The 25,094-nt window shown below is 41.1% G+C and overlaps 1 protein-coding gene across 1 annotated transcript in view; it reads left to right on the top strand.

The window, feature by feature from the left end:
• The first annotated feature begins 561 nt into the window (after window positions 1–561).
• LOC117513511 (A disintegrin and metalloproteinase with thrombospondin motifs 16) overlaps window positions 562–25,094 on the top strand; it is a 259,672-nt gene continuing 235,139 nt past the window's right edge. Inside the window, 1 exon segment of the mRNA XM_034173682.1 lies at window positions 562–814. Within this exon segment, the coding sequence (XP_034029573.1) occupies window positions 562–814 (253 nt within the window).

The following is a 25,094-nucleotide window of genomic DNA, read 5'->3' on the forward strand; positions in this document are numbered from 1 at the left end:
GCATATGCTGAGAAGATCCAGGGCCACTGTCTCCAAATAACCCATGCAGCATGTCGCAGAGTATCATGTGCATCACAGATTACAACACCAGCGACATACGGGGCCCCGGGACCCCTGTCTGCGAGATCCCCTGACCAGCTTCTACGCCTGCTTTCAGGACCCAAGTGTCCCTGTCAGCTCCAGACTGACCACACCACCAAGTGAAGTCCCCCTCAGTGTGACCCCATCAGAGGTGAGGAAGACCCTCCAGAGGATCAACCCCCGCAAAGCTGCAGGCCCTGATAACATCCCAGGGCAGGTACTGAGAGACTCTGCACACCAGCTGTCTGAGGTGTTGATGGACATCCTGAACACCTCTCTGTCCCAGGTAGTTGTCCCCACCTGCCTAAAGACTGCCACCATCATCCCCATATCCAAAAATTCCACAGTGACAGGCCTGAGTGACTATGGGCCAGTAGCCCTCAGTCCAATAGTTATGAAGTGCTGATCATGGCACACATCAAGGACTCCATTGACATCACTGTGGACCCATACCAGTACACCTATGCACGTGTAGTCCACATGGCTCTCAGTCACCTGGAGAACAAGAACTCCTATGTCCACTTACTCTTCGTGGCCCTCACGTCTGCCTTCAACACAATAATACCACAGACCTGGATTTTTTCCTGGAGCCCCCTCCTGTACACCCAGCTCACTTATGACTGCACAGCAAAGCACCCAGGCTGTCATATAGTGAAGTTTGTTGATGACACACTCGTGATGGGATGCATTAGTAACAGCGATGAGTCCAGGGAGCAGGTTGAATACTTGGAAGGTTGGTGCAAAAACAACAACCTCTGCATCAACGTGAAGAAGACAAAGGAGATTATTGTGAACTTTAGGAGGAATAGACATCTAACTACCACCCCCCACACACACACACACCCACCCCCAAAACATCGGAAGAGCAGCTGTGGAAGCAGTCGACACCCTCGGGTATCTGGGTGTGAAAATCACCAACGCCTTCACCTGGGGCAACAACTCCTCAGGCGTTGTCAAGAAGGCACACCAGTGCCTGTACTTCCTCGGGAGGCTGAGGCATGCTGGACTTGGCAGTTTTGTTCTGGGGCCTTCAACAGGTGCATGGTGGGGATGTTATGTGCTCCTGCATCATTGTGTGGTACAGCAACTGCTCTGCAGTGGACAAGAAGGCTCTGCAGAGGGTTGTGAATGACACCCAGAGGATTATGGGAGGCAGCCTACCAACCGTCAAGAAGATTTACACAAATAGATGTAGGAAAAGGGCCTCCAGCATCAAAAAAGACCCCACCCACCTGTCCCAGTGAGATCAGATTTTAAGGTTCTGCTACTAACCTATAAAATTATTCATGGACTGGCACCTCCCTACCTAGCTGAACCTAATTAAACCTTACGTACCGGCCCGGGCTTAGGTTCTCAGGGTGCAGGACTACTTTGTGTCCCTAGGGTGAATAAGAAGTCTGCGGGTCACAGAGCTTTCTCTTATCATGCCCCTGTTCTGTGGAATGATCTCCCTGCATCAATAAAGCAATCAGATTCTGTGGAGAATTTCAAGTCCAGACTTAAGACGCACTTATTTTCCCTTTCATATGGCTAGCATACTGGTACAGTTTTGGTTTTACGCTTTTTACTCTTTTAATTCATGTTATTAGTAATTGGGGCGGGCCGCGGCCTCAACTTCACCTAAATTCTGGGTCTTTTAGTGAAGCTTAGGGCTTTCAGCCAGCGATCACCTTAGTATTTCTTCTGTTTTTCTTGTTGTTTAATGCTGGCAAAATATACAATATTTTTTGTCTTTCTGATACCTGATTCTGTTTTTTTCTCTGTTTAAGGTGCAGCTCCATCCAGAGATGGGAGTTGTGTTTGTGTTGGCGACCCTCCTGTCCTGTGCGCCAACAGCAATTCTTGCATATTCATCCGTGAATTGTTCTGTGAATTATTTCTGTAATTTATGTTTGTTGCATGGCCCAAGCAGAGGGTCACCCCTTTGAGTCTGGTCTGCTTGAGGTTTCTTCCTCAGAGGGAGTTTTTCCTTACCACTGTTGCTCTGGGGGTTGGTAAGGTTAGACCTTATCTGTGTGAAGCGCCTTGAGGCAACTCTGTTGTGATTTGGCGCTATATAAAGGAAAATAAATTGAAATTGAAATTGAATTGAATTGTTTGTTCCTCTCCCTTCGGGTAGGAGGCTGCGGAGCATCAGGTGCCGAACCACCAGACTGAGAAACAGCTTCTTTCCAGAGCCAGTGAGGCTGTTGAGTTCTGTTGGAGCACTATAGCTCTGTTGCTCCCTGCACATTAACATTAACTACACTACCTCAGACAGGTAAACACCTGGTAATACCTTGGTTGCACAACACCTTGGCCTTCCACAACAGTACTTTGCACAAGTGGACTTCTGTGCACCCATATAGTTGCACAACTGATTTGCACAACCATATAATTTGTTTTGCACAGTAATTCTGTCCTGCTGCTCATTATAACTGTGCTGCTTTTAATTTTATTTTATTATAGCCTTGCTCTTATTTATTTATATTGTGTGATCTAGTTTTAGTTTATTTAACCCTAGGACCTTTTGCAACCTAATTTTGTATCATGCCATATGGAAGCATATATGGTACGGCAATAAAGATCCTTGAATCCTAATATTGATCAGTACACCTTATTTTGTGATGATCAAGTGAAAACAAAAGTAATAAAATTAAAGAGTAATAAAAAATGCCCCAAGGAAATGCTCTGGAGTGCACATCTGGATTGTTAGCAACACCAACACTGAACAGATTTTTCCTCTTAGTACATCCACTCACTGCACCATGTTTCGCGAAGACAGCTGAAATCCTGTTGATAGTACACTATTTATAATGTAAGTGAAAGTAAACATCCAGAATCCACATCTGAACCCAGCACAACATCAAAACTGAATGTATCTTTTGTTTGCTGAGACTGTCTTTTTTAAAGGTCGGTGAAGGACAAAGACCACCCTTCAGATATCAGATTGGGCTGAGGTACTGCAGCTTGAAGATATCTTAAGGGCCTCTTTTTCTTCTTCTTCTTCTTCTTCTTCTTCTTCTTCTTCTTCTTCTTTCTTCTTCTTCTTTCAAGAAGAAAAGGAAGAAAATTCATTGACATAAACTGAAAAAAAATTGAAAACTGTTCATGCATAATAAAGCAGGTGTCTGACCAAAAGTTTGCAACAGCAAATTAAAAATCATTCTTATGACTGGATATTCACAGCTGTTAGAGTGAAGGATGACACCCTCCCCCGCCTCAAAAAAAAATGTTAAAATTAAATTTGAAAAGTCATTACAAGAAATGCTCATTTAAATTTAACAATAAAGGTAATTAACCAAATCAGATTTTGATCCTCATCCTGATCAACATCCACACTGACCACTTTGCCCTCTTGGAAAATTCATCATTACCATATTTGTGAATATTATCTGAGAACATTTGAGATAGTCATCAATATGTTTTTTTTTTTTTTCAGGCCCATTTTAGTTAAAGGAACCAGAACAATCCTCATGAACACCAAAGGGGTTCTTTCTCTTGGCTAAGACTGATTATTCCATCAAGTTTTCCAAAGGAGATTTTAACATCTGAGAAGATTCATCACATGTGAATAAATGCCCACTTCAATGTGTAAAAATAATTAAAAAGATCAAGAATCCAGATCAATACCAAAACTTGAACGGTTCTTCGTGTAGTAAGACTGATCCATCCTCAAAGACCTGACAACCAAGTGTAAAAGCACACTAATAAATAGTACCTCATTTTACTGCATAAATTACTGAAATGACGCAGATTACAACATGAACAAAAACTATTTTTTCCTCTTGATAATAGTTATTGTTCCACTTGGTTTTGTGACAATCAGAAGTCCATTGTTTGATTTTGCTGAGACAAACATATGTTCCTTGGCAGACATGTAACTTCTGATTACCTGCATTAGGGTCTAATCCAGATCATGTTTAGGCAACAAAATCTAGATTATCATCACATAAGTATTTCTGTTATTGTGGGCACACCTGACTGAATATGTGCAATGTGTAATTAAGGAATTCTAAGTGGATCATATGTAAACTTTTCTACTACACAAGACGTCTGCAATATGCAAAGCAAATGAATCCAGAAAACTTTGACCCTATCACAACACATTTGAAAAGTAAGTAATTTGCAATGTTACTGAGCAGCGGAGACAGCATACTAGAATTTCATCAATGTTTGTCTCTCCATTTGTTCTCCGATTCCCAGGTTGTTGGTCAAATTTCCACTGAACATATGTAATGTCATCCTCAGAATTGGCCTTTAAGGGTTTGTTTTGGAAAAGGTCAAGATCACTGTGGTCAAAAGTCAAATTTTTTGTTCTTTTTTTTTTTTTCTTTCACTCCGATGCCCATTAAACTTGACACACATATGGAGGTGGGTTCTGGGATTACCCAACAAGGTCAAATTTTCCAAAGGCCGACAACTTGGGTCAAAGTTACTGTGGTCAAATGCAAAAAAAATTTTTTCACTTCGATTTACACCAAATGCGGAACATGTAGGTGTGTTCTAGAATTGCCCAGGTAAGGTCAAATTTTCCTAACCACATTTACCAAATGTCAATTATTGTAGTCAAAGGTCATGTCTGCCTCTCTGTTTGGTGGCCTTCTTCTCCCATTTCCTTTTGCTGATTTCTACCCAGCTTGGTATGTCAATGAAGGGTAACCCTGAAAATGCCCTTAAAGAATTCATTTTGGCAAAGGTCAACATCAGTTAATTTAATTTTCAACCTGATTTGCCCCAAATGTGGCACACACTTCAATGAATTACAGAACTGCCCTGGCAGGGTCAGCCATCATTTGAGTGAAGGTCAAGGACAATGGGGTCATATGTCAGATTGCCAGATCCCTATCTGTCCTATAGGTGTTACTTAGTCCAGGGTTAACCAAACTGTGGTGTATGGACTGCTACTCAGGGTGAGTTTGTATTTTTTACCTCTGCCAAGGAGGTTATGTTTTCGGTCGAGTTTGTTTGTTTGTTTGTCTGTCTGTTTGTCAGCAGGATAACTCAAAAAGTCTTGAACGGGTTTTGATGAAATTTTGTGGAGTGGTTGGAAATGACAAGAGGAACAAGTGATTAAATTTTAGTGGTGATCCGGATCATGATCCAGATCCAGGAATTTTTTAAAGGATTCTTCACCATTGCGGGATAGGGGGAATTTTGACATTCTAGTTTCTAACTCCACAAAAACAAGGCAGAAAGGCTTGAAAAAAATTAGGGTGTAACATAGTCAAATGTTCTATCAAACAACAAAGTTTGGTGATGATCGGATCCAGATTCCGGATCTGGTGATCCAGAATATGCAAAAATATAGGGAAAATAGAAAATGTGTCAGTGTGAGGTGACAAATAAAGCTAGAGATGCACAACTAACACCAAATTGTAGCTGAATCTGTACTGATTCAGTAAGGTGTCATCAGATTTGATGTAGCTTCAAATGTTATGGAGCTAGATCCAGAAGAAAACCGCCATTACTGAAAAATCATTTTTATACAATAACTTTTGAACTAATAAAGACATAAAAGTGATTCCAAGTTCTAGTGGTATGTTTTCATGGTCAAGGATGTCAAATATACAGGAAAGAAAAGTGTATGTTCATAGTTTTGGTTGTAACACTGAATTGTTGAATAGATCACTGTGCCATGGAGGGAATCTCTTTAGGGTCAGTGACCCTATGGCCTTGGTGGAGGTTTGCACTCTCTGAGTGCTTCTAGCTTCTTACCAACATATTCATAGCCTTTGTGCGTCACCACCTGTGTGTGTGTGTGTGTGTGTGTGTGTGTGTGTGTGTGTGTGTGTGTGTGTGTGTGTGTGTGTGTGTGTGTGTGTGTGTGTGGTGTGTGTGTGTGTGTGTGGTGTGTGTGTAGACGTATCTTGTCAAAACTTAATCTTTGCTCACTGGAAACACCTCGATCACAATTGTGAAGGTGTCATAATGGCAACTGCAGATTATACAGGACCAAAACTACATTACATACCATAACGTAAAGCTACAGTGTGTAGGCTTTAGTGTCCTCTAGTGGTGAGGTTGCAGATTGCATTATGCCATCTCTGGTCATGATGCTCATCAGTTTTTCTGTCACATTTTTGCTTTTCATGCTTCCTTGCTTTCTCTTGTGATAAGCAAGATCTATGATTTTCCATTTCACAAAACTGGAGGTCCTCAGACCCGTACTAGCAACCAGTACAACCACTGATTCCTCCAGGTGCACTCTAAGGGGACGCACTGCAAAATGTGAAATGCGGTGCATACAGTAAATATTGGTGCATTCCATTTATACTCAGAGGTCGAATTTTCTGTTATGCACTCCCAGGAACAGCCACTGAAGTCATAATTTGTTCTCGACAAGTCATACAAACCCCATGTACTCCAAATTCACAATCCATCATGGCTCCTCTGAGCAGCAATGACACTGAAAGCTGTTTTTTTTAATGCTTTTGGCAATTCTGTCTGTTGTAGGTCCAGTTTAATAAATCCTGCACACAGTACTATCCTACCACTGTCTATGGAAAGTTGCTGAATATTTACCGCGTAAGGTGGTGTTTATCAACTGATGCCGCTAATACTGGCTAACCCAGTAGAAGTCCTGGTTACAATAACTGGTTACACCACGCTACAAACACTCCTAATTCCTACCCACTGTAGCTTTACCTCAGCTGCTGCATTGTGGTACATGCTTCCTATGACTGTAAGTCATAACAGTAAGGGAAAATGGGGCACAGTAAACCAAGGGGCACAGTAAATCAGTAGCCATATCTGCAAAACTACATATATATTTGCAGCAGTTATGCCATATTTTTATGCATAAAGACATCCCCATATAATTAGCATTTTATTTTTGGATATATTAAGGGTAAAACTAAGTGGCAAGTGAAGTCAGTTTTTCCTATCAAAGTAAATTTTTTGGATGTCAGTGTCTTTGCATTTATTTATCACAACAGAGGAAAGGTGGCCCAGAAATTGTTATTAGTTAGAAGACTACCCCGTCCAACTAATGAGCATGTGTTATGTCTTCTCCAGACTATCAGCTATTTGATAACATGACTCGTGTGTCATATGCACCCGGGCCACAGTGAATCGGGCCACAGTTAATCAGTCTAGAAAGTGATTTACTAAGCCCCAGAATCAAGTGGATCACAAATATTACTTGTTGAAGCTTATACATTTATTTTTCCATGAATTATTTCTATAATTACCTCCCCCGAGGAGGTTATGTTTTCGGTCGCGTTTTTTTGTTTGTCTGTCAGCAGGATAACTCAAAACGTTTTGAACGGATTTTGATGAAATTTTGTGGAGTGGTTGGAAATGACAAGAGGAACAAGTGATTAAATTTTAGTGGTGATCTGGATCATGATCCAGATCCAGGAATTTTTTAAAGGATTCTTCACCATTGCGGGATAGGAGGAATTTTGACATTCTAGTTTCTAACTCCACAAAAACAAGGCAGAAAGGCTTGAAAAAAAATTAGGGTGTAACATAGTCAAATGTTCTATCAAACAACAAAGTTTGGTGATGATCGGATCCGGATTCCGGATCTGGTGATCCAGAATATGCAAAAATATAGGGAAAATAGAAAATGTGTCAGTGTGAGGTGACAAATGAAGCTAGAGATGCACAACTAACACAAAATTGTAGCTGAATCTGTACTGATTCAGTAAGGTGTCATCAGATTTGATGTAGCTTCAAATTTTATGGAGCTAGATCCAGACGAAAACCGCCATTACCGAAAAATCGTTTTTATACAATAACTTTTGAACTAATAAAGACATAAAAGTAATTCCAAGTTCTAGTGGTATGTTTTCATGGTCAAGGATGTCAAATATACAGGAAAGAAAAGTGTATGTATCATAGTTTTGGTTGTAACACTGAATTGTTGAATAGATCACTGTGCCAAGGAGGGAATCTCTTTAGGGTCAGTGACCCTATGGCCTTGGCGGAGGTTTGCACTCTCTGAGTGCTTCTAGTTATTTTAATATTTTCCCTGGCTGATACAGCACCTCCCTGAATGTCAAACATTTTCTTTTTTGGAGTAAGTGGTCAGCAGCTTCAGAGCACTTGCCATCAAAAGCGAAATATTTTCTACCAATGCCTGCCACAGCAACACACAAAATGGATGTTGGAGCCCACAGTATTTAATCAAACTGGATCAGAAACTGAAGATAAATGTGCAGGTGACAAATACCTAAAATTTCATCTGAATAAGTATAATGGTTCAGAAAATGTATCAGTAAATATACCCCTGGGGTCTGCTGGGCTCTACCCAGTAACACTGCTGGGTGCAACCCAGTCTCACGGCGGTTCAAGATGGCATTGCAAAAAGTACATTAACCTATTCGTTCGTGACGGGGGTATGAAAATGGTGTTGTGTGGGCCGCTGAAGAGGAGGTACTGCTGGCCCACTACCACCAGAGGGCGCCCTGCTTGGAGTGCGGGCTCCAAGCACGAGAGGGCGCCAGACCCAGAGGAAGTGACAGCTGTCACTCATTACTCCAGCTGTCACTCATCTACACCACCATATAAGCCGGACTGCAACTCCACCTCCCCGCCGAGAAATCGACTACCAGTACCAAGGTAATTTCTCTGCTGACTGACACATTGTGTAACCAACTGAACTTCTATTGCAGCCGTTTTCCCTGAAGTGTTGCCTTGTCTGGAGGATTGGCGTTTGGTGTGACAGTGACGGCTTCACCTCGCACCCCCTCCCAGATAAGTGTTTGATCAGAGCTGCACGAGTTTGTGTGTGATTTGGAGGTGGGGTGCTCCCTCCTAACGGTGTCTGGACTGTAAATTACTGAGTGTGCGGACTCACACTCATACTCAATCTTTCTGTTTTTCTGCCAGCAGTACCAGGGTCGACAGCCGAAGACAGAGGCCACCTGGGGACTCGGGACTTGGCGGCTCCGGGGGGTGTTCTTCAGACGTTGGTGGTGGAGGCCGTGTGGGACGCGGCTTTCTCTCTCGTCTGGCGTCTTCTATCTTCGAGCCTGCCCACACGTCACCTGGTGTTTATTGACTGGAAAAGTTACGACACATTTCGTTGTGTATTATCAACAACATTAAATTGTTACCTTTTGGCTTACTCATTGTCCGTATCATGTTCACCCCTGTTGTGGGTCCGTGCTACGACACCTTCCAACACATGGGGCACTTTTGTTGACGGGGGTCATGAAAAAAGTGTGAGACGGGCTGGACCGATGTATGTCACTGGCAGGGACGTACATGTCTCTGGATCCTTGGCCTTTCAAATTCAGAGGTGCCTGAGGGACCGTTTATGGAATCATTAGGTCACTGGACAGAGGTGTTTGTTGATGCCAACGGAAGTCCAAGTCTTTAGGGTCCTGGTGATGCCTGTCTTACTGTGTGGTTGTTAGACTTGGAACTGGATGTCTTTGGTACTAGGTGTCTCCAAAGGATCCCTGGGCACCGTTGGAATGACTTTCAATCAAACAAGAGAGACTAAGATGAGGAGTATCACTTGCATTGTGAGGAGGCAACAGGTTTAACAATTTGGCCATGGTCCATTTCTCTATACATGATCCAACATGCAAGTACCTGAGTGTTGAGAACCCCAGTAGATGGAGAAGGTCAAGGGGACACCCACGTTTCACCTGGTCTCTGCAGATAGATGTTACAGATGTGGGAAATAGGCCAGTTGCCTGTCTGTGTGGTTGCTATCCAGGACCCAAGGTGGTTCTGTGGTGTTGTGGATGTGGGAAAGCGCAACACCAGTACATGCTCCCAGACATGACTTGACTTGACTTGGACTCTGCTTGGGGGCCATATGTACTTATTGGTGTTGAAGCTTCATTCCAAATCCATAATTGCAAAACGGCAGGTGTGCACAATGGTGTCACTTTGCCCACTTTTAAATGGTGGCAATTTCCAGATATGTGCCTGGAATATATTGCAATGTTGCTCCTGCTTCTGGAAGTGCACAAAGGTCCACGTTTGTCCACCTTTGCATAATGCATGGAACATTTGCATTTCCGTTCCTTCCCGCAGCTGAAATCGTCTCCATGTGAGATGCAACCTGGCAGATGGACACCAGTTGCAGCACTGCCACAACACAGGTGGCATACTTGTGATTGAGTGCAGGCGTGGGTAACACTGCCACCAATCTATCCTTAAAAAATCTCCACATTCAGCACTCCTCGGTCTGGTGTGTGCACGCTGCTCCCTCAGCAGGCTCCTGAGGGAAACAGATTTTGAGTTTCACTCACAAAGTCGGGCCGCTGCAAGACGAGATGCAGCTTATTTAAAAAAATCACATGATTTCACTGGGAGTCAAAATGGTCCAGGGGGGCGTTCAGAGAGAGAGGAGAGAGAGAAGAGAGAGAGAGAGAGAGAGAGAATGAGAGAGAGAGAGAGAGAGAGAGAGAGAGGAGAGAGAGAGGAGAGAGACTGGTGGGATCGGGGGGGGGACACCCGTCTGAGTGGGAAAAAGGAAAATGACGCGCTAAGAGAGAGATTTAACGCGTCGGGATCCTGCGCCGCAAGATGAATGGAGACAAAACTGTGACAGAGTTTGACACAGAGAGCATCGTGTGCGCCTCAAACTCACTGATGCTTCATTCATCTGTGCACGTCCCGTAGAAACCGCAGCTGCTGCTGAACTTTTTATATTATTATTTTTTCATGCTGGCCGTTTGATTTAAGCTCCAACTTTCTGGGGGGTCAGCGTGGTGCAGACAAATGGCTTTGTTGTGGAATTGTGGCAGAGTGGAGAAACTGGAGCCGGTGGTTTCTCTTTTTCCGTCTTGTTTGCTTTTTTTTCACTGAACAAGTAAGTAAGCTCCGCGATCCCCGCCGTGCGCCTTTACGCACAGGCAGAACGCACAAAGTTTGCCAGTATTTTTTTAAATTAATCAGTTTATTTATTATTAGCACAGCGCAGCTCAGTTATAATTTCTTCCTTGCAGGGCGCAATTCTCAATAATGGTGCTGAAAATGCTGAGAGCTACCGAGACGCATCGGTTTTGCTCCGATCTCTGAATTTACCGCAACATACAGGTAAAACATTTTACGCATTTTATTCTTGTTTTTTTTTTTTTCTGCGAAGAAGCTTTACATGTTGGACACATGCAGAGCATGAAAGTTCCTATTTCATTTCTGCATCCTTTGACCACCCGCAGTGCCAAAAAGCGCTCACCTGGCCGAGTTTTACCTTAATGTACCACTCGGGGGCGCCCTACACCCTAACACAAAGCCACAACGTCTGTTCAAACCCTCAGACTTTAAAGCACATTAAATGAATCAGGTCTTGCTTTTGGTGACAATATTTGTTAACAAATAATCAGTATTCATCTTTGCAGCTGTTCCTGCAGTTCTGCAGTAAAGATAACAAAAATTAATTTCAGAGATTAATTTCAAAGGACTAAAAAGAGGAACCACTTTTTACTAATTTCTTGACCAGTTAATTTATTGAAAAGTCACACAACAGATGAAAAGCCTAACATATATGTTGTTACATACTCCCAGGTGCTTATGGGTTTTATTTTTGTTGTTGTTTGTGAGTTTGCTATCCTGCGGGATATCTTAAAGGGACATATGTGGATTTCAAATTTTCAGTAGAGTTTTGTGAAGTGGTAGGAACTGATGCAAATCTGGATGTCTTGGATGTCTTATTCTAAGTTCTATGATCCTGGAAATGGAGTTGCTTATTATTTCAGCTATCATGATCAAAAGTGAGGCTCCACTGATCCTGATCACAGGATCAGATAAATGGCAATGAAAATATAAATTCATCAGCAAGTTACAAATACAACACAATGCGAATGCTACTTTATAGTTTGTAGTTGTTTAATTGGTATCCCAGTGCAAAGTGTGTGTGTATATATATATATATATATATATATATATATATATATATATATATATATTATAATAGCTAAGTGGCCTCTGTGTGCATGTGTGTGTGCATGGCTTCGATCATGCAAAACCCAGGGAGAGCTAACACGTGCCGTTTGGTATGCTTATGTATTTTGGGTCAAGGATGAATGTTGCGAAAATGGAAAGTTGAAAGGACAAATATTTTTTGGAGAAATTGGCAATTGTAGGTAACCAGTAAACAATGGATGTTGTGCTGCAATGCACCATGGGAGTTTGGGGTTTTTGGATTTTAAAAGTTGTTATTGTGATTCATGTTATTTTAACAGTGTTGTTAGTGTTATTGATTGATTGCATTTTGTGGTTGAATTGGTTTAGTTAGTTCAGTTAAGTCTTTTGTTGCTGTTACTGTGAATTAGTTACGTTTCATGTTGCCGGTACTGTGAGTGAAAACTGTAGTGTGTTTGATGTCTTCCGCCACTCTCTCTGTTTCTACCTCTCTAAAATTGCGGCAGGATATGGAAAGACAAAATGCTGTGTGTGTGTGTGTGGTGTGTGTGTGTGTGTGTGTGTGTGTGTGTGTGTGTGTGTGGTGTGTGTGTGTGTGTGTGTGTGTGTGTGTGTGTGTGTGTGTGTGTGTGTGTGTGTGTGTGTGTGTGTGTGTGGCTTCAGTCACAAACTGTGGAGAGCTGACATTTGCCGTTTGGTATGCTTATGTATTCTGAGTAAAGAATGAACGCTGTGAAAATGGAACATTGGTAGGACTAATATTTTTGGAGAAGGTACAGGTATTAGCTAGTAACACTGAACAATGGATGTTGCTAATTACATTTTGGACTCACACGCCATTCCAGCAGGAGGCGGTAAGTCATCTTTATTTTAAAAGCATGAGTGTGTGATTTTATTTAGAAAGTTCAATAAGTACATAACTGTAAACACGTTAAAAATACATGAGGGAAGGAGGCTGTTTAACAAAATCTCACAATACATGACCCCATCCATTATCCGTCCAATACGGTCCAGTCATCTTGTCCTCTTTGCAGAAGAGCTCCTCCAAAAATTATGTTTCCACCCCCTTGTTCAAGGTCTGGACTAATGCTGAGCACAGACAGACAAACAAATGGATGGACAGATGGACAAACAGATGGACAAACAGATGGACGGACAGACGGGCGGATGCAAAGTCTTCACAATTCCCGATGGTCATATTTGATGGCCTCCGGTAAAAATTAAAGACCAACAATCATGATCAAAATGGAGTGATCAAGATCAAACAGGAATGATCAGAAAGAAATATCAGCAATCAGGTTCTAAGAAAGCTATGACTGAGAAACAATCAAAGAAATAACCCTCTGGATGAAAAAGACATTAAAATAAAACAGAGGAGTATATCATTGGTTGTGTCAGTAAAGTGTTTAGGGATACCTGCTTTGTCATGAGTGCCAACAATAAGTGCAAAGCTTTTATCTCTTCTTTGTGTTGTTGATCTAACCCCATGTGGCCTGCTGAGTTAGCGCCTTTATGGGCCGCACTTTCCTCTTTCCGGTCTAGTTTGTTTTTACTTACCGTGAAAAGACAAACAGGTAAACAAATGTGGAACACGTGGAAATGGGCTGACTGAGAAGCATCCACCACGTCTTTGCACCTATGCTCATTGTCTCAGTGTTATCATACAACCATGTCAGAACACATGAAGGAACACGTTCTTTACTCACATGTTAACTGTCAGCCCCTGGTTACCCCCCTCCCCCTCAATACTAATGGCACTTAGGAGCCACTAAACCAACAAATTAACCACTGCTGGATCTTGTCTCACTCCCATCAGACAAGATGGGAGTGCGCTGTGTTCTGTAGAGTCTTGTTTGTATACTGACGGGACAAGGGTCAGTGCAGCTGGGTTTTTACTTAGGGGGAGACCAAACAGAGTTAAGACCTCAGTGATGTTGGGGGGGTGGGATGGATGAAGATAGAGACCATTCCCCTTGTTTAGCTTAAATGCTTTGATACTCGAGACGTGTTTGTTTTTTGCAGTCCTTTAGGTCTCTGGACAGAATAACTGCACTAACATGCATGCAACATTTAACGAAAAGTCCTGTTTATGTGGAATTGCACTATTTATTATGCAGAATGGCCCATTTCAGATCAGCTCCAGGTCAGGTCTGGGAGGATATGCTGCTGCTGTAAAATGCTGCATCCACCACACTATTGGAACCACCATCTGTCCGAATGACAACCCACCCAGGTAGACAACCAATTCATCCCCACTTCCAAAGTTCATCAAGTTAGAGACATGTGCTGGTTGCCCTGCATCCACCAAACTATGGCACCACTCCAGGTCAAGGATGGTAACTATGCAGGCAAACAACCAATCAGTCCCCGCATGTCAAACTAACCATCTATCTGCTGTAGCCAGGTGAAACAAGGGCGCCCTGTTGGTCTTCTCCACCTGTTCAGGTCTTAACCACTGAGGCACATGTATGCTGGATAATGCACAGAAAAACCTACCCATGTCAAAAATGTTGAAGCTGACATTCCCTCACAATGCAAGTTATATGCCTCATTTTAGTGTCTCTAATTAGCTGATCTTTGAAACAAAGTCATTCCTGCAGTACCCAAGAATCCTCCAAAGAGACCTAGTCCCAAGACGGCCCACTCATCCTAAAAATAGCCGTCTATCTCTGCACCCTCCTCGGCCTTGAACAGTTGGCTTAGGGAACTGATTTCTTTTTCTTCTTATTCTTCTTCTTTCTGATACATGGTCACATTTTCAAAGCTACAATGATGAACATGTTGTGCTTTTTTCATCAATCAAAAGACCAAAGTGCTTTACGATGCTTCATATTGTTACACACTTGTGTGGAATAACCTGCAGAGCTGAAGAAACTTGGGGATGAAGGTCTTTGATGATGAGTCATTTAGTGATAATAATGAGTTAGATGTGCTGTTCTTTCACTTTCCAACCAATTAGTTAGGATATTTGTTAATACACAATTAATGAATGTTTTCCATTCATGCATCATTATTTGTTTTATATGACACCTTACTAGATAAGTCTTATTTGATATTTTACTTAAAATTAGACGGGTGTTTTTTTTTCTCTCTCTCTCAGAGTAGATAACACAGGACAGCAGGACCCAGCAGTTCACTGCATCCTGCGTGTTTGTGTGTGTGTGTGTGTGTGTGTGTGTATCACATTTGCTTTATTAAAATCCAGCAAAATAAACTGTCCAATTCTTCATGTGGCAGCACTAAACTAAAGATGTCCCTGCAAACATTGCAACTGCTATATTTACTTTCCTCATGTCAAGAGGAAGGTATTTTTTATGAAACGCTAATGGAGGCATGTGATAGAGTGAAACCTAGTGGGAGAAAAAAAATGGAGGGTAACTAGTCCAAAAATGTACGGTATTAATGGCACTCATACAATAGGACAAATATGAATGTCATGTGACATAGAATCCAAAGCATGCAAAGCACAGCATCTGCCAAAGCATGTCTGGCTGTGCACTATATTTATTCTGCATTTGGTCTCAGTCTGTACAAGGACAGTGTGACTTTTTTATTTTGGGGGAACTTTAAGGTGAAAGCGAGGCCTCATATTTGACTGAACACATTTTGCAGCACCTTTTATGACACACTGAAGCTGCTTCGTTTGCATGCTGCTGATTGTAGAACTTCAAAGGAAGTCGTTACGGAATCTTGCATCACCAACATGAAATATTGGCGTTCGAGCACCGAGGGGGGTTTGCAAGACTATTGTTATCACTCTGTGCATGCGTGTGTGCGTGCATGCATGTGTGCATGCGTCTCTCTCCCTGAAACCTGCTTGGTCAGTTTCATTCCAGTGCACAGGTGAACTGCTCGTGACAGCAGCTTGGCATGACATTAGTATGAAGGGAAAGAGGTCAAGGTCAGTCAAGGTCACTGAAAAATTTGGAATCTGAATTTTTTTGCAATAATTTTGAAACTGCAAGAGCGAGAAGACGACTTCAAGTGCATATGAATCACAGACTGCTGATCTATACGTGGCATCATGATGAGTCACCATAATTTAATCTATTATTAGACTCAATTGGCTTTGCTCAAAATGTAAATGAGTCCACCCACCACTTTAATCATATCTTAGATCTTGTTCTGACTTATGGTATGGAAATTGAAGACTTAACAGTATTCCCTGAAAACTCCCTTCTGTCTGATCATTTCTAATAACATTTACATTTACTCTGATGGACTACCCAGCAGTGGGGAATAAGTTTCATTACTCTAGAAGTCTTTCAGGAAAGCGTTGTAACTAGGTTTAAGGATATGATTCCTTCTTTATGTTCTCTAATGCCATATACCAACACAGTGCAGAGTAGCTACCTAAACTCTGTGAGATAGAGTATCTCGTCAATAGTTTTACATTCCTCATTGAAGACAACTTTGGATGCTGTAGCTCCTCTGAAAAAGAGAGCTTTAAACTCAGAAGTGCCTGACTCCGTGGTATAACTCACAAACTCACAGCTTAAAGCAGATAACCCGTAAGTTGGAGAGGAAATGGCGTCTCCACTAATTTAGAAGATCTTCACTTAGCCTGGGAAAAAGAGTCTGTTGCTCTATAAAAAAGCCCTCCATTAAAGCTAGGACATCTTACTACTATCACTAATTGAAGAAAATAAGAACAACCCCAGGTTTCTTTTCAGCACTGTAGCCAGGCTGACAAAGAGTCAGAGCTCTATTGAGCCGAGTATTCTTTAACTTAACTAGTAATGACTTCATGACTTTCTTTGCTAATAAAATTTAACTATTAGAGAAAAAAAATTACTCATAACCATCCCAAAGACGTATCGTTATCTTTGGCTGCTTTCAGTGATGCCGGTATTGGTTAGACTCTTTCTCTCTGATTGTTCTGTCTGAGTTATTTTCATTAGTTACTTCCTCCAAACCATCAACATGTCTATTAGACCCCATTCCTACCAGGCTGCTCAAGGAAGCCCTACCATTAATTAATGCTTCATTCTTAAATATGACCAGTCTATCTTTATTAGTTGGCTATGTACCACAGGCTTTTAAGGTGGCAGTAATTAAACCATTACTTAAAAAGCCATCACTTGACCCAGCTATCTTAGCTAATTAGAGGCCAATCTCCAACCTTCCTTTTCTCTCAAAAATTCTTGAAAGGGTAATTGTAAAACAGCTAACTGATCATCTGCAGAGGAATGGTCTATTTGAAGTGTTTCAGTCAGGTTTTAGAATTCATCATAGTACAGAAACAGCATTAGTGAAGATTACAAATGATCTTCTTATGGCCTCAGACAGTGGACTCATCTCTGTGCTTGTTCTGTTAGACCTCAGTGCTGCTTTTTGATACTGTTGACCATAAAATTTTATTACAGAGATTAGAGCATGCCATAGGTATTAAGGCACTGCGCTGCGGTGGTTTGAATCATTATTTATCTAATAGATTACAATTTGTTCATGTAAATGGGGAATCTTCTTCACAGACTAAGGTTAATTATGGAGTTCCACAAGGTTCTGTGCTAGGACCAATTTATTCACTTTATATATGCTTCCCTTAGGCAGTATTATTAGACGGTATTGCTTAAATTTTCATTGTTACGCAGATGATACCCCAGCTTTATCTATCCATGAAGCCAGAGGACCACACACCAATAGCTAAATTGCAGGATTGTCTTACAGACATAAAGACATGGAGACCTCTAATTTTCTGCTTTTAAACTCAGATAAAACTGAAGCTATTGTACTTGGCCCCACAAATCTTAGAAACATGGTGTCTAACCAGATCCTTACTCTGGATGGCATTACCCTGACCTCTAGTAATACTGTGAGAAATCTTGGAGTCATTTTGATCAGGATATGTCATTCAATGCGCATATTAAACAAATATGTAGGACTGCTTTTTTGCATTTGCGCAATATCTCTAAAATTAGAAAGGTCTTGTCTCAGAGTGATGCTGAAAAATTAATTCATGCATTTATTTCCTCTAGGCTGGATTATTGTAATTCATTATTATCAGGTTGTCCTAAAAGTTCCCTGAAAAGCCTTCACTTAATTCAAAATGCTGCAGCTAGAGTACTAACGGGGACTAGAAGGAGAGAGCATATCTCACCCATATTGGCCTCTCTTCATTGGCTTCCTGTTAATTCTAGAATAGAATTTAAAATTCTTCTTCTTCTATAGTTAGGGCTGGATCAGGTGACCCTGAACCATCCCTTAGTTATGCTGTTATAGACTTAGACTGCTGGGGGGTTTCCCATGATGCACTGAGTGTTTCTTTCTCTTTTGCTCTGTATGCACCACTCTGCATTTAATCATTAGTGATTGATCTCTGCTCCCCTCCACAGCATGTCTTTTTCCTGGTTCTCTCCCTCAGCCCCAACCAGTCCCAGCAGAAGACTGCCCCTCCCTGAGCCTGGTTCTACTGGAGGTTTCTTCCTGTTAAAAGGGAGTTTTTCCTTCCCACTGTTGCCAAGTGCTTGCTCACAGGGAGTCATTTTGACCGTTGGGGTTTTTCCGTAGTGGTGGCCAAGTGGTTAATGCGCTTGGTTTCAGTTCAGAAGGTTCCGGGTTCAAATCCCACCCCTGCCACATTTCTCCATGTAATGTGGAGTTGCGTCAGGAAGGGCATCCGGTGTAAAACTTGTGCCAATTCAACATGCAGATCCACCTTGGATTTGCTGTGGCGAGCCCAAGTGCAAACAAGGGAGCAGCCGAAGGGACTTTATTGTATGGCCTTGCCTTACAATATAAGGTGCCTTGGGGCAACTGTTTGTTGTGATTTGGCGCTATATAAATAAAACTGATTTGATTTGATTTGATATGGCATCATGTGACATTAAATGAATTAAAAACCACATTTACACACTAACTTTGTAACTAAGAGAACGACAAGGATGATTTTGAGTGCATATGAGGTCTGTCAATAAAGTATAGGTCCTTTTTATTTTTTTCAAAAACTATATGGATTTCATTCATATGTTTTTACGTCAGACATGCTTGAACCCTCGTGCGCATGCATGAGTTTTTCCACGCCTGTCGGTGACGTCATTCGCCTGTGAGCACTCCTTGTGGGAGGAGTCATCCAGCCCCTCGTCGGAATTCCTTTGTCTGAGAAGTTGCTGAGAGACTGGCGCTTTGTTTGATCAAAATTTTTTCTAAACCTGTGAGACACATTGAACTGGACATGGTTCGAAAAATTAAGCTGGTTTTCAGTGAGAATTTTAACGGCTGATGAGAGATTTTGAGGTGATACTGTCGCTTTAAGGACTTCCCATGGTGCGAGATGTCGTGCAGCGCTCTCAGGCGCCGTCGTCGGCCTGTTTCAAGCTGAAAACCTTTCATGCTCTATTGATCCAGGACGTCGTGAGAGAACAGAGAAGTTTCAGAAGAAGTCGGTTTCAGCATTTTATCCGGATATTCCATTGTTAAAGGAGATTTTTTTAATGAAAGACGTGCGGACGGACTGCAGCATCGGCTCACAGCCGCCGCGACGCTCCGCCACAGGAAAAACACCTCTGTTGGAAGCCTTAAAGACAAGTTGGAACATGTCCAGCTGTTAAACAATTTCTCATATACTCACTCCACTGAAAGCCATCAAAAGCCGCCTGGATTTTACAAATGGTTATCAACGCAGAGGTATTTTTCCTGTGCCGCCGCACCGCGTCGGCTGCGTCCCGACACGCGGACCCGTCCGCACGTCTTTCATTAAAAAAATCTCCTTTAACAGTGGAATATCCGGATAAAATGCTGAAACCGACTTCTTCTGAATCTTCTCTGTTCTCTCACGACATCCTGGATCAATAGAGCCTGAAATGTGGAGGTTTTCAGCTTGAAACAGGCTGACGATGGTGCCTGAGAGCGCTGCGCGACGTCTCGCACCGTGGGAAGTCCTTAAAGCGACAGTATCACCTCAAAATCTCTCATCAGCCATTAAAATTTTCACTGAAAACCAGCTTAATTTTTCAAACCGTGTCCACTTCGATGTGTCTCACAGGTTTAGAAAAAATTTTGGTCAAACAAAGCGCCAGTCTCTCAGCAACTTTTCAGACAAAGGAATTCCGACGAGGGGCTGGACAACTCCTCCCACAAGGAGTGCTCACAGGCGAATGACGTCACCGACATGCGTGGAAAAACTCACGCATGCGCACGAGGGTTCAAGCATGTCTGACGTAAAAACATATGAATGAAATCCATATAGTTTTTGAAAAAAATAAAAAGGACCTATACTTTATTGACAGCCCTCGTATGAATAAGAAAACAGATTGAACCCATGCTGATTTGTATGTGACATCATGATGACATCATCAAATGCCATCAAGTGACAGTATATGATTCAAAAACCTTATTTTTCTCTGTAACCTTAAAACAAGAAAAGCTATAAAGGCTCTATAGTGGATACGAATCAGAGAATAGAATGCCATATTCCAATATATATGTGATCTCATGATGATGTCATCACATGACATTATTAATATTTATACTGACCAATCAGCCTTTTATGGATGATCAAATTACAGCAAAATATTTGCACAAAAACAAAAAAGTCTATCAGTTTGAACATTAAATATCTTGCCTTTGTGGTGTATTCAATTGAATATAGGTCGAAGAGGATTTGCAAATCATTGTATTCTGTTTTTATTTACATTTTACACAACATCCCAACTTCATTGGAATTGGGTTTGTATGTGCAGCTATTTTTATGAATGAGTCTTTACTAACTTTACACACTTTCTGATTTTGATAGGTCAATCCTACTGTTTCCAACATTCATGTATGTGGCTTTTTGGCTTTGGCACAAGAATATTTGTTCTCTGAATTCTTGTTGATGAAAAGAAACGTCCAGTTTAACATGTAAAGTTTTGATGGGCATCTGTGCATCCACATTCTCGAAGGATCATAGGGGTCATTTTAAAGTTTGAGCCCATTATGTTCAGTAGAGGTATTATGCATTCATTTTCAAAACAGTAAACCTGAAAAGGAAATGTGAAAAGTACTATAATGGCAAACTTTTATTGTTTTTTTAACATAATATTTTTATAATTCTACATCAAACTTTTTGGTATTTTCCTTTGAAGATAAGACATGTATTCAGAGGGTGTTCTGGAAAATCAGTTTAGTTGGACTGCAAAATGTGATCGTCTCTTGATGAGACCTTTTGGAAGGAAAGATCATTACTTTCTGTGACCACACCAGTATGAGACAGTTAACTGGTGGCCGAGCCTCTGATGTGCCACCATCCCACTTTATGGCCTTAGCTGCAGTAAAAACTGTTGTAAAACATGAGGTCAAATGTGTTTCACTCTCTGCTGAAGGTCCTGAGTTAGAATGGTTTAAAATCCTTCCTTTTCTTGAAACTTTCTCTCAAGCCTTCCAATAATAGTATGTCAATAGCATGTCAAGGAGAATTTTGAAAGTGCAGAAAAACCTTGTGGTTGTTCCACAATCCCAGATGGAACCAAAGTAACATCCCATGCAGTATGATGTCATTCAGAATCATTAATGTTGACAGATGAAATTACAAAGGACTGAACATAATCGCTCCCATTTTTCTTACAGTGCATCAAGACAGTTGTTCATGACAGCCAGTGTCAAATTCAAATTCAAATTTTATTCATTTGTATAGTGTCAATTCACGATGTGGTTGCCTCAAGGTGCTTCACAAAAAAAAAAAAAAAAAAAAAAACAGCAACATGAATCAAAAGATTAAAAAAACACAATAAAAGAATAAAAACATAAAAGATAAAAAGAATAAAAGAAAACACGCAATCACATAAAATACTAACAATAAAACAGGTTAAAAAAAATGAGTCTTCAATCTGGACTTAAAAATCTCCAGAGTCTTACTGCCGTATCCGTATAGGAAAAGGCTCTGTGACCCGCAGACTTTTTATTCACCCTAAGAACACATAGCAGTCCTGCACCCTGCAAACGCAAGGCCCAAGCCGGTACGTAGGGCTTAACCATGTCAGCCAAGTGCCAGTCTGTGAACTATTTATAGTGTCATTCTCTTCCTCTTACCTCTGCCAAGGAGGTGCTTTTTTTTTTTACCCTATGTGTTTGTTTATTTGTTTGTCACAAGGATTGCTCAAACATATATTGACCAATATTCATGAAACACAGTGGTGGGAGGGTGAGGAGTAGGCAAGGGAAGAAATGGTTAATTTGGTGTTGAGCCAATGATGTATCTGTGAATAGATTTTTTTTTTTTCTAAACATTATGAAATGACAGAAACTGACAAACAAGCTCATTTCCAACTAAATACAGCCGTGGTCAGAAGTGTACCTACACTCATCATGGGCATGACTGTCATGGTAATTTTGGGCTGTCAGTGTTGTCCTAAACCAGGGTTGGACTGGGACAAATATTCAGCCCTGGACCTTTTGGTCCAGACTAGCCAACTGTGCCAACTCCCCCCAGTTGAAGTACATATAAACACACAACCCCTTAATAACACCACTATACTGAACAATATCCCTGTATATTCTGGAGCCTTGAATAAAATAAATGATGACTACACAGTATGTTGCTCACTTGGTCTTAAGAAGGACTGAAGATTCAAGGGTGTTTATCACTCACTCACTTATAGGCTGTGAAACTGTCGTGGCATTGGCAGGCTGGCAGCAAGGTCCTGTAGGTCACATCACACAAACAGTGGACCTTGTGAAAGACAACAAAAGGATGCATTCATTATTTAAGTGATTACTGAAAAATATCCATGCAAGTTCTCAAGTCTTGACTAAAATAAATGTATAATAGATAGCCGAGAAAAGAGGAAAGTAAGTGTATTGCTCTTACAAGTAGGATGCTGGCCAAAGCACATCAGGATGCTGGCAGCAAGGGAGACAACTGTAGGTCCCTAACAAAGCACACACTGGATGGAACAAATACAAACCTCTCCTCAGCCCTGTGAAAGACAGACACCATCATTTAAGGGATTACAAACTGTAAACAACCCGGTACTGTCTGAGCAAGATTACATGCAAAAAATGAGTCTGGATGCAATCAGAACTTTGGCTTGTTGCCTTAAGTATGGAAAACAATAGTATAATGATCTGAACAATGGACAAACAGTTTTTACAGCTCAACATAATGTACAGCCAGTAAAACTTGACAAAAGAGGAAACACTTGTAACTTATGTACTGCTGCATAGTGAGTACTATGTATACAGGTGTTTTATTGTAACAACAGTTAATCAGTGTTTTATTAGTTTTAACTGTATGATGTGAAGCTGTTGAAAGGAAAATAAACCACAAACACTGTTTGAAAAAAATATGTAAAGCATTCATATTTGATATGTTGCTAGATCAATGTCCTTCATGCACACTGGTGTGATGGTGCATGGTTGTACTTTAAACACTTTAACTCTGGTGAACTAATTTGGGGGATGTCATTATAGGTAGAAATGACCAAAAACTGTGAAAATAGCAGATCTACATTCTCAAACCACATGACATTGCAACATATGAGTTGTAAACTTGTAGATCTGCAATTATGTGTGGCATCGTTGATGAAAGTATAAAATAGTGGTTAAGTGGTTATTAATAAAAGCAATTATATAATGGCTGAGTGGATCCTTGTCATTTGATTGGTGCTTTGTATGTAACGTGACATGGATTATTTGTTCCGTTTACCATGCAATTTGGTTCCACAGGTTTTGTACCATTGCACAGTGAACCCCGCCCACGCACACACTAGTGGGGGCAACGTTTAGCTAAAATATGTTTTTCTGATGGATGACAATGTCACCGAGCTAATTGACGGTGCTTATTCTTCTAACACACACACACACAAAACAAATCCACTATGCCATAAGTTGTCTGGAGGCATGAAGAGCTGTTAAGAGGATGAAGTTAGGAGGAAAGCTGAACAAATTTCTGACGTAATTTTTTGCTGGAGTGAGGAAGTACACAAAGTCTTTTTTGGTGGAAGTACACAAAGTCAGTGCACGGCATCACAGACTACATTGTCAGAATTATTTTTGGACTCCTATTTAAAGTTTGTGTTGGACTGTTAAGCACCAGTGACACACACCAAAATGTACATTCCAGCTTTCACCTCATGAAATATTCTTATCTTTGAACTCATAAAAATTCACATTTATATAATAATCAATTAATCAGAATATGAATCTAGTATTGTTTTCCAATGCATTTGATAACTAGATTTAGTTGGAACACACCACACTATGCAGTTTGCTATGAGGTGAGTGCATTGATTAGAACGTTTATGGAGACGTAAATCTTAGACCTGAAGGTGCAACCAGAAAAAAAAAGGGGGGGGGGGGGTGGATTTTCCTTTATATGAAAGGCTAAACATTTATATGAATGAGTGAGTGGGCAGATCGACCCTAATCTTAATAATAGAGAGTTGTTGGTGGTCCACACCGTGTAGGGCGTCAGCGTTGCTTTCGTCTTCACGCCACATCTGCAACGCCGCCGCAACAGTCTTTGAAGTACCACGCTCAGTAGCAAGTTAGCAGTTAAGCTAGCTCATTGCAAAAAGGCTGGCTCTTTAATTCTGTGCCTACGTACTAACCACACACCCATGCAGGTGGGGACACGTCACCTCAAAGTGCCCGTGCTATGGCAACTCAGACATTGTAAAATTAAACCCCATACAACATAATTAAAAATAAAAGCAAAGCATCAGAAAGTCTATTACACTACCACAAAAAACAAACAAACAAAACATCCAGGCAGCATCAGCCCATTTATTGATCGGCCCATTGGGAAAAATCCTGGTACTCTTAATGGCCAATACACTTCTGCCTTAAATTGTTCTTTTGCCAAGGTGGAATGATTGTACGGCATACATCATGAATGTTTTTAAAACCAAGAGTTGGGTGCACAAGTTTGAATTTATTTTGGATCTTCTCTTATCCACGCAAGATCAAAATTATACATAGAGGGTCAAATCAAACAATCATTTTAATGATTTCAAATCACTAACAGCCCAAAAATTACCAAAACATTCATGCCCATGATGAGTGTATGTAAACATCCGAGCACAAATGTAACTTCAATAAAACCTTCTCCTAAATTCTGTCATGCATGCCTTAAGATTATTCCCTGCAACAAGCCCAGGCATGTCCAGCAGGTGGCAGACAGGTGTATATTAGAAATGCATATTTCAACTTTGCATATTTATTGATCGATTGCATTAAACATAACCAAATGTATTCTAAAATGTTAGTAAAAGTATATTGTAGGG

This window comes from Thalassophryne amazonica, chromosome 7 (genome assembly GCF_902500255.1).
Source record: "Thalassophryne amazonica chromosome 7, fThaAma1.1, whole genome shotgun sequence".
NCBI classification, from domain to species: Eukaryota; Metazoa; Chordata; class Actinopteri; order Batrachoidiformes; family Batrachoididae; genus Thalassophryne; species Thalassophryne amazonica.